The following is a 13,125-nucleotide window of genomic DNA, read 5'->3' as shown; positions in this document are numbered from 1 at the left end:
TCAATTCCTCCAATGAACTCTCTGTTTACAGTAGCCCTCCCCACTTCCTCTTTCCCTCTATGAGTTTCTCTCCTCCCCTTGTTGCTTGGAAACTGCAAGTGGCTCACCATGGTTGTAGATCCCAAATTGCAATTCTTTGTTCATCCCAAATAAACTTACTTTTGCTGGAGAAATAACTGGCTGTCTATTTGTTTAAGGTCAACATTTGGTGGCCTGTATGGGGATCCGGAGAAGACCCCTGACAACTCTGAGGGTGGTGGGCAAAAAGGAGTTGGCACCCACTGAGCTCACTGTCTTTCTCATTGACCCTGGAGTTTGAGGGTAAGTCTTTCTCCTGGATCTGCGCTTCTGTTCTCTTTGTTTTGAAGCTCTCTCAGCCTCTATTCGGGATCTATTTTAAGGCTTCATCCTTTTCTGGTTAAGGCCTTGTTTTGTCTGTGAGTACTCAGTGGGCACTTTGGCCTGACTCTTCTGAATCAGCCTGTTCCACTGAAACTGCACTGTTCAGCCTTTGGTCCAATTCCTCTGGAATCAGACTGTTTCACTGGAACTGCGCTGTTCAGCTTTCAGTCCTATTCCTTTGGAACTGGGCTGTTCTACTGGAACTGTGCTGTTTAGCCTTCAGCCTAACTCCCTCAGGATTAGAACTATGCTAGTATTAAGCCTGCAGGCTGTTTGAGCTGTTCAAGTTGTTTAAGGGGCAAGCTGTTTAGGCTGTTTGAATATTATTCTTTTACTCTAGAGAAAAGTCTTTGGGAAACAGAATCCCAGTTATCTAAATATTTTAAGGCCCTCTCACCCTACAGGGACCCTGGCTGATTTCATGTTTAAAAACTGTAGTCCTCACTCATGCACACTTCTAACTAAATGGACCAACTTAACCAAAGGTAATTCAGAACACCAATGGTCATTATAGGGAACTTTTGAACTCCCCAAACTTACTTTTCTTAAAACCAAATTGGACAACTACAGCTCTGTAATTTCTAAAACTAAACAGACTATTTCGAATGGTATTTTGAGGCTTCCAAACATTATCAGAAGTCTAAAATTGTCTCTATGCAAAATAAAAATTTAAGATTAATTGAGGCAAACAAATGACTAAAGAAAAATTAAATGGCTTCCTAAACTTCCTGTTCCTCTTCCCTGGTTTCTTTGTCTCAGGCTCTGCCAAGGGCCAAGGGTAGAGATTTGTCCAGGACCTCCAAGCAATAAACAACACATCTTGACACCTTCTTGTTCCTAATCCTCATATGCTACTAACATCCATTCTCAGTGGAAATAAATTCTTTACTATAACTGATTTATGCAATGCATTCTTTAGTATTCTAGTTGATGAAGCTAGCCGATACCTTTTTGCCTTTAGTTGGGAAGGGAAACAACTCACCTGTAGAGAAATACTTCAGGATTTTACTGAGAGTCCTTCTTATTTCTCACAAATCCTGAAGGCTGATCTGGATGATATAAAGTTCCCTAGGGATTCCACTTTGCTGCAATATGTGGACCATTTGCTTCTTTGTTCTTCCTCCCTAGCCTACTCAGGGGAAGAGAGCATCCACTTGCTAAAGCTTTTAGCCTTAAAGGGACACAGGTCGCTAATGAAAAATTGTAGTTTGCTCAAACTCAGGTTCAATATGTAGGGCATCTGATATCAGAACAAGGGCTATACCTAGATCCAGATAGGTTTCATAGTGTCCTAAGTTTCCAAAACCCAAAACTAAGCACCAACTGCAAGGTTTTCTTGGGTTAGCTGGCTACTGACAAAACTGGATTCCAAATTTCTCTCTTATGGTCAAACCTCTGTATGTTTTATTAAAGAACAACCCCAACCCAGTTTTATGGGAAAAATAGGATGACATAGCCTTTAAGGCCTTAAAGGAGAGTTTAATGAACCCACCTGCCCTTGGACATCCCAATTACCGGATTCCCTTTTTCCTTTTTGTATTTGAAAAAAAGGGAATGCCATTGGGGTATTCACCCAAAAACACAGAGATAACCATTGACCCACAGGGTATTACAGCCAGCAAGTGGACCCTGTGCCCTTGCCTTAGAACCATTACTGCCCCTGACCTTTTGGTCAAGGCCACCAAGAAAACCATGGGATCCTCTTTAACCATCTTTGAACCTCATGCAATAGAAGCCCTCCTGAATTCTCACTACACTCAACTCAGCCAGCCGCCTCTCCTCCTATGAAATCTTTTCGTTACCTGCTCCTCACATAACTCTATCACATTGTTACTCTTCTTCTCTCCATTACCAACAAAGCCCCTCATAACTATTTAACACTAATGGATCACCTCCTGACCCCTCATGATGATCTGCAGGAAACTCCTTTGAGTAACATCAACTTCTCATGGTTCACTGATGGTTATTTATTTATTTTTTTGCTGAGGAAGATTTGCTCTGAGCTATCATCTGTTGCCAGTCTTCCTCTTTTTGTATGTGAGCTGCCACCACAGCATGGCCACTGACAGACGAGTGGTGTAGGTCTGTGCCTGGGAGCCGAACACACCAAAGCAGAGTGTGTTAAACTTAACCACTAGGCCATCAGGGCTGGCCCAGATGGTTCTTATTTAAAAGGTGACAATGGCAAATACTGTGCTGGGTATGTTATTGCAACTCCTTTTAATATTGTTCAGGCAGCACCTTTACCTATGGCTACTTCAGCCCAACAGGCCCAATTATATGCTCTTATACAGGCTTGTACTTTTGCCAAGGGAAAAACTGCCAACATTTATGCTAATTATAGATACACTTTCAGAGTAGCTTATGATTTTGGAATGTTGTGGAAGAAACGTGACTTCCTTACTTCCAGTGGAAATAAAATTAAAAATGGTTCCTACATTCAGGAATTATTAGGTGTTATACTTTTACCTGCTGCTTTAGCTATTATTAAGATACGAGGGCATTCTAAACTTGACTCTCTGGAAGCTAAGGAAAATCACCTTGCTGACACTTCTGCAAGGAATGCTACCCTTAAAGGAACCAACAGCAGCTAAGCCTCTGTCATGGTCCAAAGGGATATTCCCCCAAATGATAACTTAGAAAAACGGGCTACAGAAGCCCAACAATTAGCCTCAGAAAAGAAAAAAAAAGAGTGGAAATTCAACAATTGTTGGTTTGATAAGAAGAGAAAACTCTGGTTCGAACCAAATACCAACCCAGTCGTACTGCAGACTCTAGAATTCCCTCTCCTAACCACTGTACCTGCTTTAACCATTGGTCTACTGACAAAATGATAGCATCCATGAATCAATATTGGTGAAGAAACATTAACCACGAAAAGTATCTACCTCACTTGTCCAAAATACAAACCAAGGAAGCCTGTTCGTACCGCTCCTGGACATTTTAAACTGCCTAACAGAGCATTTGAGGTTTGGCAAATGGATTTCATACCACTTCCCCTGTCTCATGGATATAAATACATTTTAGTCATGGTCTATGTGTTTTCTCACTGGACTAAAGCCTTCCTTTGCAGAGAGGCTACTGCCTCTTTTGTGGCTAAAGTCCTTTTGGAAAAGATTATCCCTACCTGGGGAACTCCTCTTGAACTTGATAGTGATTGAGGAACCCATTTTACTGGTCAGGTACTCTGACAAGTCCGTGCTATCTGGCTGGTTTTATAACACTTTCACTGCACTTATCACCCTCAATCCTCAGGTTTAGTGGAATGCATTAATGGCATTATTAAGACTCAACCAGAAAAATTCATAGAAACCCTCCAAATACCTTGGCCAAAAGCATTGCTGTTGGTCCTTCTAAATCTCAGATCCATCCCTTTTGGAACTCATAAACTCTCACCCTTTGAGACAGTCACAGAACACCCAATGCACTTGGCTCCTGCCTCTTTTGACCTACAGCTGATAAAAGGAGATACACTTCAATGTTGTAAAGTCCTAACTGATTCTATCAAAACTAACCATGTTCTGGTAGAGCAATCTTTTTACAGTGTGCTCCAGGGAGACAAAGACCTTAAGTATTACACCTTGCAACCTGGAGATTTTGTCTATTAGAAAAGACACCTCCAGAAGGACTCTCTTCAACCTCGCTGGAAAGGCCCGTATCAGGTACTGCTAACTAACCATGTGCCACAAAACTCCAGGGAATAGATTCTTGGATTCACACGACACATCTAAAGAAAGCACCAAACCCTGACTGGACCTGCACATCGTCTGGTGACCTAAAAGTAAAGATTTCCCAGAATTGAAGAAGACAACATCTGATGAGACAGCTTTCCTAAGATGTCCAAACCCAGCCTGTTGGAAGTTTGTCTGCCAAACCTTTGATGATGACACAATGCTTCAGATGATCTCCAATGCCTATGAACTTGGTAACATATGGACTTTAGAAAAAAAAATTCTGAGAGTTCTCCCTCCTACCCCTCCTTATTACTTGAATGTGACCTCACCAGGTTTCCAATCTGTGCACTTTTCCTCTGATGTGGAACATGACACCCAGGAAAAGTCCTTCTCAGCATCTAGGAATAAAGGGCTAATACAATCAGAAAAACCTCTCAATCAGTGATGCTTTCAGAGGAAGATCTTGATCAAAAGCGGAAAATGTGAAAATTAATAAACAGAAACCTCATTTAAAATGGAGTGAGGAGGCCAGAAGGGGAAGCTCTCATGCCCTACAATGATGGCAGAGCCCAGCTGGAAGAAGAAAGACTTCCTCTTCTTGCTCAGCAAGAATTCAGCCAATGAGACTGTCACAACTTAACCAATGAAAAGCCACTATATTTCAACTCTCAATTCCTCCAAAGGGCTCTGTTTACAATAGCCCTCCCCACCTCCTCTTCCTCTCTATAAAAGAGTTTCTCCTCCCCTTGTTGCTTCCACCTTGTAAGTGGCTCACCATGGTTGCAGATCCCCAATTGCAATTCTTTGTTGATCCTGAATAAACCCATTTTTGCTGGAGAAATAACTGGCTGTCTATTTGTTTAAGGTCAACACTAACATATTTCAAAGAAAAAAGCAGAAGTCCTGGGAATAATCCCCGGGAGAAAGAAAAATGAGGCCTAGACAAGGAGAACATCCAAAGGTGATGAGCTCAAAAGTAAAGTTCACAACAGCTTTTCCGCCTGGCAATCTGGCAAGAGGTACTAAGAGCTTTAGGCATAACCTTTGACCCACACTTCCACTTCATGGAATGTATCCTAAGTAAATAATTAAAGATAAAAGAAAAAATTTAACTATGAGGACGTCCTGCACAACGGCCAAAAGGGGAAAAAAAAGATACAAACTAAGCTAGTTAATTAGTACCACACAATAAACGATCTACAGCCACTGAAAATGCTATGGAGGTATATTTATTGACATGGGACGATCTCCTCAATTATATTGTTAAGCAAAATGAGCAAACAACAGAACAGAATACACAGTATAATACCATTTTGGGGGCTCTCTAATTCCCCATCTTGTTGGCCATAACTCTGTATTTCCTACTTGGAATATAAGTGATTATTCCTGGCTGGTGGTATCATTGGTGATGTAGTCTTTGTATTGTTTCTCCAATTCCTAATATTTTATTATTACTAGAGTACTAGTACTAAATAAAAACAAGCTTTTTTAAAACAAAAAATCATGCATCAAAAAAATGGCTGGGCTACATAACCAAGGATGAATGCAAAGACTGGAACAGTCCTATAAGGATGGCAAAAGACAAGAACAAGCTAAATATTTTGAAAAATATTAAAATGTTTAATATTTATTTTTTAAAAAGAGGTCATATCTGAGGTAGAATAAGTAAAAGCCTACTGGTTGAGGGACAATGGTAATGAGGCACATGCTAATAGATGAAAAAAGAGGACAACAAGACAATCTCCACTCGGCATCTATTCTCCAGCTGGACAAAGGGTCTTCAAATGGGAAAAGTCACAGTAAATGCCCCCATAAGGAACTGAAGGTGTGCTGGGAGAGCACCCAACCACTTTGGATGTGTCTGAGTCTCCGGGACCCAGATGAATAATATCCCAGAGTCCTGAAATGTCAGGAACATTTGTGCAAAATTGGGGCCAGCAACATGTGAGAAATCAGAGACCATGTGAGGAGGGAGAAAACTGGACAAGCACCAACACCTATTGTGTTTGAGGAGTCAGATGTAAAATCAAATTCTGGCTGCCTCTTCCTAGCTCTGCAACTATGTAGGGATTTTATTAACTTTCTAAGCTTCAACTTCCTGATGTACAAAATGAAAATAATAATATATAACTCCCTGAGTGCTGGTGAGGAGTTAATGAGGTAATGTATAAAAAATGCTTAATTAGGTGCCAAGCATATAGGAGGCACTCAGTCAATACATGGCAGCTACATACATATTTTATTAGAGGCTGGGTCTAGAAACTAGGCACCTATATGTTTGGCCATATTTTAATCCTTAATTTACCATTCACAATTTAAATTTGAGATTCTAGATTTGTCAGTAAAGAGCAGGTAAGAAACAATGATGAGGCATCTGAAGGGCAGAACTAGGAACAGGCTAGAAGGAGAAGAAAACACCCTTCAGAACCTGAGACTTGCGAAGAGCCACAACCCCTGGTCATCTAGGAAAGATATCACTACCTTTACTAAGGGAGGGATTTTCCTTGGGGAGAGTGACAACAAATAAAAAACAGCAAGCTGTCCCATTTCTTACACTGATTCACAAGAATAAGCCAGGGACATGCACTGCAGCCCTGGAGTCTTCTGCAAGCTTCTGGCACTCTTATTTCAAGGCTACAAGGAAGCACTTGCAGAAGTGGTGGTTGGGAGGGATGGAAGTTAACAACAATGGAGACCAGCTAAGAAACCTAAGAAGACAGCATATGGAAGTGAGGAGTATTTTCAGTAGACAGGGAAAGAAGAAAACAAACAAAACCCGAAGGCCAGCTCTGGCCCTCCATAAAAATTCTTTATCATGCCTGCTACAAACGTACTGACGGCCAATTGAGGAGTAAGTTCACACGTGAAAACAGAAATAAACCAAGAATTTGAACTATCATCAAAGAGACTTGCAAATTTTTTTCCATTTTCCTTTATCTTGATATTATTTTCTAATTAGCTGCAAACAGTGATTTATCTAGAAGCTCACAGCATAGTGGTTACAAGACTGGGTTTGCATCCAGTCTCCACCATCACCAGTGTGCCCTTGGACAACTGACATAACCTATCTGTGCCTTAGTTTCCTCATCTGCAAAAAAATACTACTACTTCATAGGTTTGTTGTGAGGACTAGATGAGTTATATATAAATGCTTAGAACAATGTCTGGGCACTAGGTTTTTGTCACTATCTCCTTAAATTCTATGCAGTCACATTATGAAGCAGAAGAGGATTTTCTTTAAAAATTCCATTACAAATGAGAAGAAGAAATAATGTGTCTCTAGAAGCCTGAAATGTTTAATGGGTATAGAGATGCCAGGCCCAGTTTCATTGACAGGATGATTGACAGCTACGCTGGCCTTTTATTCTCGGTGAGAAGGCCGAGAACCGTAATGTTTTCTCACTCTCTACCCAGAGCTCAGAGTGAGATTTACTCAGAAAGACATTCAATTAAGCATTAAAAAAAGTTTTTTATTTACTGTTTTTGAATAGGTAATACATAGACTTAGTATAAAATTCAAATACTACAAGGTTTATAGGGAAAAGAGAATTTCCCTTCCTCTCCTGCCAGCTCCCCAGATTTCTGTATGAGACGTAATGCTGTCATCTGGTTCTCGTATCTTTCCAGAAATGAAGTATCATTTAAAAGAAGGCAAAGCAACAGCATATCCAATCAATCGGTTATTATTTGTCATGACAAATGCTGTTAGGAGGAATCTTTAATAGCATACAAAAGACTCTATATTGGTAAGTGAAAAAAACTACAAAATTATATTTAAAGTATGAGTCTATAAAAATGCACATTAAAAATATGGAAGAAATATGTCTAAGCATCAGAAGTGGCTGCTTCTGTGTTGTGAAATTAAGGTTGAGTTTCCTCCCTTGTATCTATTAACCCTTTTTTTTAAAAAAAAAAAAAACACTTTAAGGATGTTCTAAACTGAACATTTAATTCATAACTAGGAAAAAAATTACTCTGCTGTCATATCATGTCCTCTTATTTTTATTTAATACTACCATCAAACTTAAAACAGTATCTGGCTTCAGAGTGTAACTATCTTAAAGGCTTTCCAATCCTCCCATTTCCAAAATGGAATTGAGGAAACAATACATATTACAACTATGAAGTGAAAAAGACTTTTTTGTTTTAAACAAGCACTTTATGTCTTTTATCATCAAACGATTGTTACTCTTTTCAGACTAATCACCTTGGGAGACTACACACAAAGTAAAAAACATGCAAAGTAACATTATACATTATTTTCGGAAGAAAGAGAATTTACATCTTGGCATTGAGGCTCCATTCCCATCAGCTCAGGCAGGAAGGCTGGGGGGGTCGGGGTGGGGGTGGGCTGACAAGGTTCTGCTGGGATCTGGCTCAGAGTGTTCTGAAAGAGTCCAAAGCTCTCCTCTCTACCTCTTGTGCTGGAGAAGTGGGCACATGCATACAGATTCCCAGTGGTTAAGACACACCGCGTATGGTGACAAAGGCCATCTCAGAGTTTCCCACACAAAGCTCAGAAGCTACTCTGCTCCTCCAAAGCAACCACAGAGGTGGTAACCTCAATTTACCATCTCCAGGTCCTCATGTCCTCTCTAGAGCTATTCAAAGTTTACACCTGCCACTGGGACAAACGAGGAAGGGCTTTGAGTTTGGACTTCTTCTCCCTTGAAACTGAAACTAAGAAAAACACTGGGCAGTGGCCGTGGCAAGTTGAACCCATGAATGCTGGGTCTGGATACTGGGCACGTAAGGCAGGGCTTCCCTCACACACACACACACACACACACACACCTAGGTCAGTTCCTGGGCAATCCCAGCAGATGGACACCTCAGGGAGCAGGGAGTGTGTGATTAAATCAAAGGGCGATTTGGAGGCTGTGAGCCTATGTTCTTCTCTTACACAGGAACACGGACAGGAGAACTTACTGAGAGATCAACAACTGTCTTGATGGCCTTTTCTTTTCTCTTTATGAAGTCATCATCCTGCAAGACAAAACAAGGAATAAACAAATCCCATGTGAAGACTGAAACTCACTGGACTGCTCAGAAATCTGCCTTATAAATTGACTTCCCATCACTACCTTGCCTGAAGAAGTCTCCATTTTCTAACAAATTGGAATATATTCTGCAAGGGAAAAAGCTAGGGCCTCTGCAGATGGCTCCAAAACAGAGCCCTACAGCCACTGAGTGTAGTGGTGAAGACAAGCACTCTCATTTCAAATCCTTATAAGCTCTGAAACCTCAGACAAGTTACCTAGTCCCTAAGCCTCAGTTTCTCCATCTGTAAACGGGGACAAAAACACCTATCTCAGGGGGCAGTCATGAGGATTAAAGAGTAGCAGGCATGTGATGTGCTGGGACTGGAATGTAGTAAGCATTCGACAGCCATTAGCTACTATTGTTGTTGTGCTTATTATTTAACTGTTACTATAAGAATGTTCCAGGCAGGTGGTCTCTTGAAAACCTTTATATGACTGTACAAAAATATTTTCATGTTTTGTAATTTAATAAAAGTTCTGGATCAAGTAAAAAAATTGAGAGAAAAGGACAAAATCGTAGGGCTTTCCACTCAATGCCCATTTAAAGAGAGAGTTCTAGTGACCAAGGAGGCCCAGTTTCAATGCCGACCAGGTAGAGGCAGAGATGTCAAGACCAGGTAGGAGCAGCGATGCCACACAGGGTGGTGGGAGTGCAGGGAGCCTGAGCTTACTCTGCTCCTTCCTGCTCCTTCTAAGTGTGCACCCATGTTCTCAGTTGGACAAGAAAAGAAAAGCAGACTACCGACCTCAGGGAGACTGTAGGTTTTCTGGAACTGGGATATAGAGTAGGAGCGGATATAGTCACCCATCTCTTCTTTTGTTTCTATAGCTCGCTTCACCAGCCACTGCAGAAGAAAGTTAGGAAGCGTGAGTTGATGGGATGAAATACCACTGTGGTAAAGGCCAACTCAGAGATGGCACCACTCATGGACCCAAACCACTGTACTTGAACTGAGCAGGTGATGAGAAGCTATCTACACACACTGTCCCACAAGAAAAGCAACCGGCTGGGCATCTGAGATGCTAAGATCCAGTGGGACTGAGAGCTGAGTAGCTGTGCAGGAGCTTTAGAGCTTCACTTCAGATCCTCAGGCCTCAGTTTCCCTCTGTATAAAGTGGAGGTGAGAGTATCAGTTCCTTCCACCTCAAAGAGCTACTGTGGGAGCAAATAAAACCACAAGTACTAGAGTGCTTTGTAAATACCTGAAGCATAAGGCAAATACAGCCATCCCCACAACCACCTGGTTCTAGCGGCAGATTTTAACATAACTCTTTTTCCTGTGCTGCTTGCACCACAGACCAGAGAAAGGGGAAGAACCACAGAGAACACCTAGTATAACCCTCATTTGACAGGTGAAAAAAATCCCCAAAATATTCAGATTTGAGAACAGGGTGTACTGAGTACACAGCCCTAGGCTTCAGGTTAGCTTGGCACTTGCAACCTTCTCTCTCTTAATCCGCGCAGTGTTATATGGTAGTTGGTACTGGCCGCGTTTCACAGAACCTGAAACTCAGAGAGACTATGTGATTTGCCCATCAATCCACAGCTAGCAAGCCACAAAGCTGGGAGTCACAACTTCCACACCGGAAGACTGAACATAGGGTTTTTAGTAAATGTTTCTGAGCTCTTCAGGGCTGATGTGCAAAAGAAGCTGTTCTGCATTTCTCCCTACTTAAAACTCCAGTTAATTAAAACACACACATACACACACCGTCACCCCATAACCTGTGGAAGATTCAGGTGCTCTGAGGGTAAGAACGCAAAGTGAAAAAAGAGCCTTTGCTCTCCTCCCTGGCTCTTCATTCATTCTCTTTATTACTGAAGAACATTATGGACGGGCATACCATCTTTTAGGGCTGCCACTCTCTCTCCAGAGAGCGCTACTACATCTCAAAAGCAGTTTTCGGACAGTAGTTGCGTTTCCCTGAGAGCAAAGCCATACTTGGCAAGATTTAGCTCCCTAGGAAGGTAGACACATGGCACATTGCACGGTGCTCCCGCAGGGACGGGAAGAAATCACGGAGGGCACTCAGCTCAAGGAAAGGACACGTTTAGGAAGTAGCTGCCCAGGATAGGGGTGGTTGCAAATAACTATATAAGGAGTATTCTTTTGTTGTAAGTATCTTCCATTTATTCCCATTGCTCCACTCCACCCCACCTCCAAACCATGACCTCAGGCATTGCCTAAAATCCAGAAGCAGGGGCAGAAGATCAGATCACACTCAGAACTACTCAGCCCCTGACCTGCACCCCGACCCCAGCACCATGGCCCAGGACAACTAAGGAGGGCTGACTCTTGCTCAGCTCAATCTGTCTCTGCTTTGCTTTGGATCAGGAGTTCATGTCTGGCCTTTCATACTTGTTTCCTTTTCTGTTAACCAAATCTACCCAGAACTATTACTTGGCTGGATCCTGGAGAGGGTGATCAGATGAGGAAAGTAAAGCATGTTGAGTCCTAGGATTCTCACAGAGAATCGATCACTGTTTCGGAGCAACCAGCATAAAGGGCTATGGAGGGAACCTCTTAGAGAGCCAAGCTCTGCCACACGTCCCTAGCATTGGAGAAAAATAGCTACCCTCACAGGATACAAATGTCCCACATGGGAGAAAACACTGTGACCTAGAACTACCAGTGGCTGGAAGTTAGATCTGTTTTTCTCTTGGTGGGCATTCAGAGAGTGTTACTACAGCTTTGCTAAATGGTGTGAACATGGGTGGTAAGCCTTTAGAAGCACACAAGACAACTAGTTCGATGGTTCCCAACTGCTGGTCCGTGACTGTTCTTTTACTGGTCTCCAGCAAAACAGGAAAAAACTATAGGCATGTGGTGAGTGTTTCATAATGTTAAACGGATTCAATTTGAAAGACTGTCCTTTATTCTAAGATTGGGGGTTAAATGGCCTTTCTTTTAGGAAATGATAGAGAAAGCAACATAGTAGCTACTTTTAAAAATGTTCTTGCCTGGCAAAACACAGATGGTCAACCTCCAGTTTTGCTTTAAAATTTTACTCGTCCATGAAATTAAGAAATCTGGTAACCACTAGCCTAGGTTCTCACATCCAGACAGGAAGCCTTCCAGCATTCCACTCACAACATGGAACATTTACAGACACTCAAAATGCCCAAACCAACTATGGAAAATCACTTCCTCTTCATCCCCTTCTCATATCTGGACTAGATTTTTTGCCCTCAAAGTTCTAGCACAGCGTTGAGTAAGATCTAATCACTAGAGATCCAGGCTTTGGGGGAAAAGGCAACAACTTCACAGCATGTGGTATTGGAGGTTTCAGTAACAATCAACACAGAGTCCCTACTTCCCATTTTCACAAAAAGGATCAGGTACCATCCCTCTGCATCAGACAGAAAGTCTAACAAAGACACAAATCAAATTCTGAATTCAAGTCTTAGCCTCAAATTTACAAATTTCATGGTATTTGATTTGAAGTCTAGTGCAGGGGAAGATTCCCAATAACAGTAACAACAATAGAAACAGCTATATAACATTTATAAAGCACTTACTAAAATATGCTGGTCCTTCAGCTAAGTGCTTTACACATATTAACTTAATTCTCATCCTATTAGGTAGGTACTATTATTATTTCTATTTAACAGATGAGAAGTTAAGTCATTTGCCCAAGGTCACACAGCCAGAGAGGGGCAGAGCCAAGATTTCAACTCAGGAAGTCTCTGGGGTCCATGCCCCTAGCCCCTACGCTATATAATCTTAACACAGAATTAGAAGACTTTTCTAGCAAGGGATGCACAGCTTCTTTCTCAGTGGCTGCATGAATGGTGGAGTGGGAAAAGTCCAAAGCCTGAAGACAGGGAATTTAGACTGGAATCTTTGCTTCTCCACTCACTAGTTCTCTGCCCTTAAGCAAATCAATTAACCTTTCTGAGTCTCACTTTCCTCAGATGTAAGACTGGGATGATAACAGATGCTTCAAAGAATGTTATCCGGATCAGATGCAAAGTACTGTTCACAGAGCAGGCCATAAAGTGAGTT

The 13,125-nt window shown here is 41.7% G+C and overlaps 1 protein-coding gene across 1 annotated transcript in view; it reads right to left on the bottom strand.

Moving 5' to 3' along the window:
• Positions 1 to 13,125, bottom strand: part of CCDC93 (coiled-coil domain containing 93) — a 104,267-nt gene that overhangs the window by 75,708 nt on the left and 15,434 nt on the right. Inside the window, exons 5-6 of the mRNA XM_058548836.1 lie at positions 9,865 to 9,963; positions 9,006 to 9,062 (exon numbers count right to left, since the gene is read on the bottom strand). Coding sequence (XP_058404819.1) covers positions 9,006 to 9,062; positions 9,865 to 9,963 — 156 coding nt within the window. The remainder of the gene's footprint in view (positions 1 to 9,005; positions 9,063 to 9,864; positions 9,964 to 13,125) is intronic.

The sequence above is a fragment of the Diceros bicornis genome, chromosome 10, assembly GCF_020826845.1.
Source record: "Diceros bicornis minor isolate mBicDic1 chromosome 10, mDicBic1.mat.cur, whole genome shotgun sequence".
In the NCBI taxonomy this organism is placed as follows: Eukaryota; Metazoa; Chordata; class Mammalia; order Perissodactyla; family Rhinocerotidae; genus Diceros; species Diceros bicornis.
Note: the sequence above shows the minus strand (reverse complement) of the source record. Positions and strands in the feature narration are given on the sequence as shown.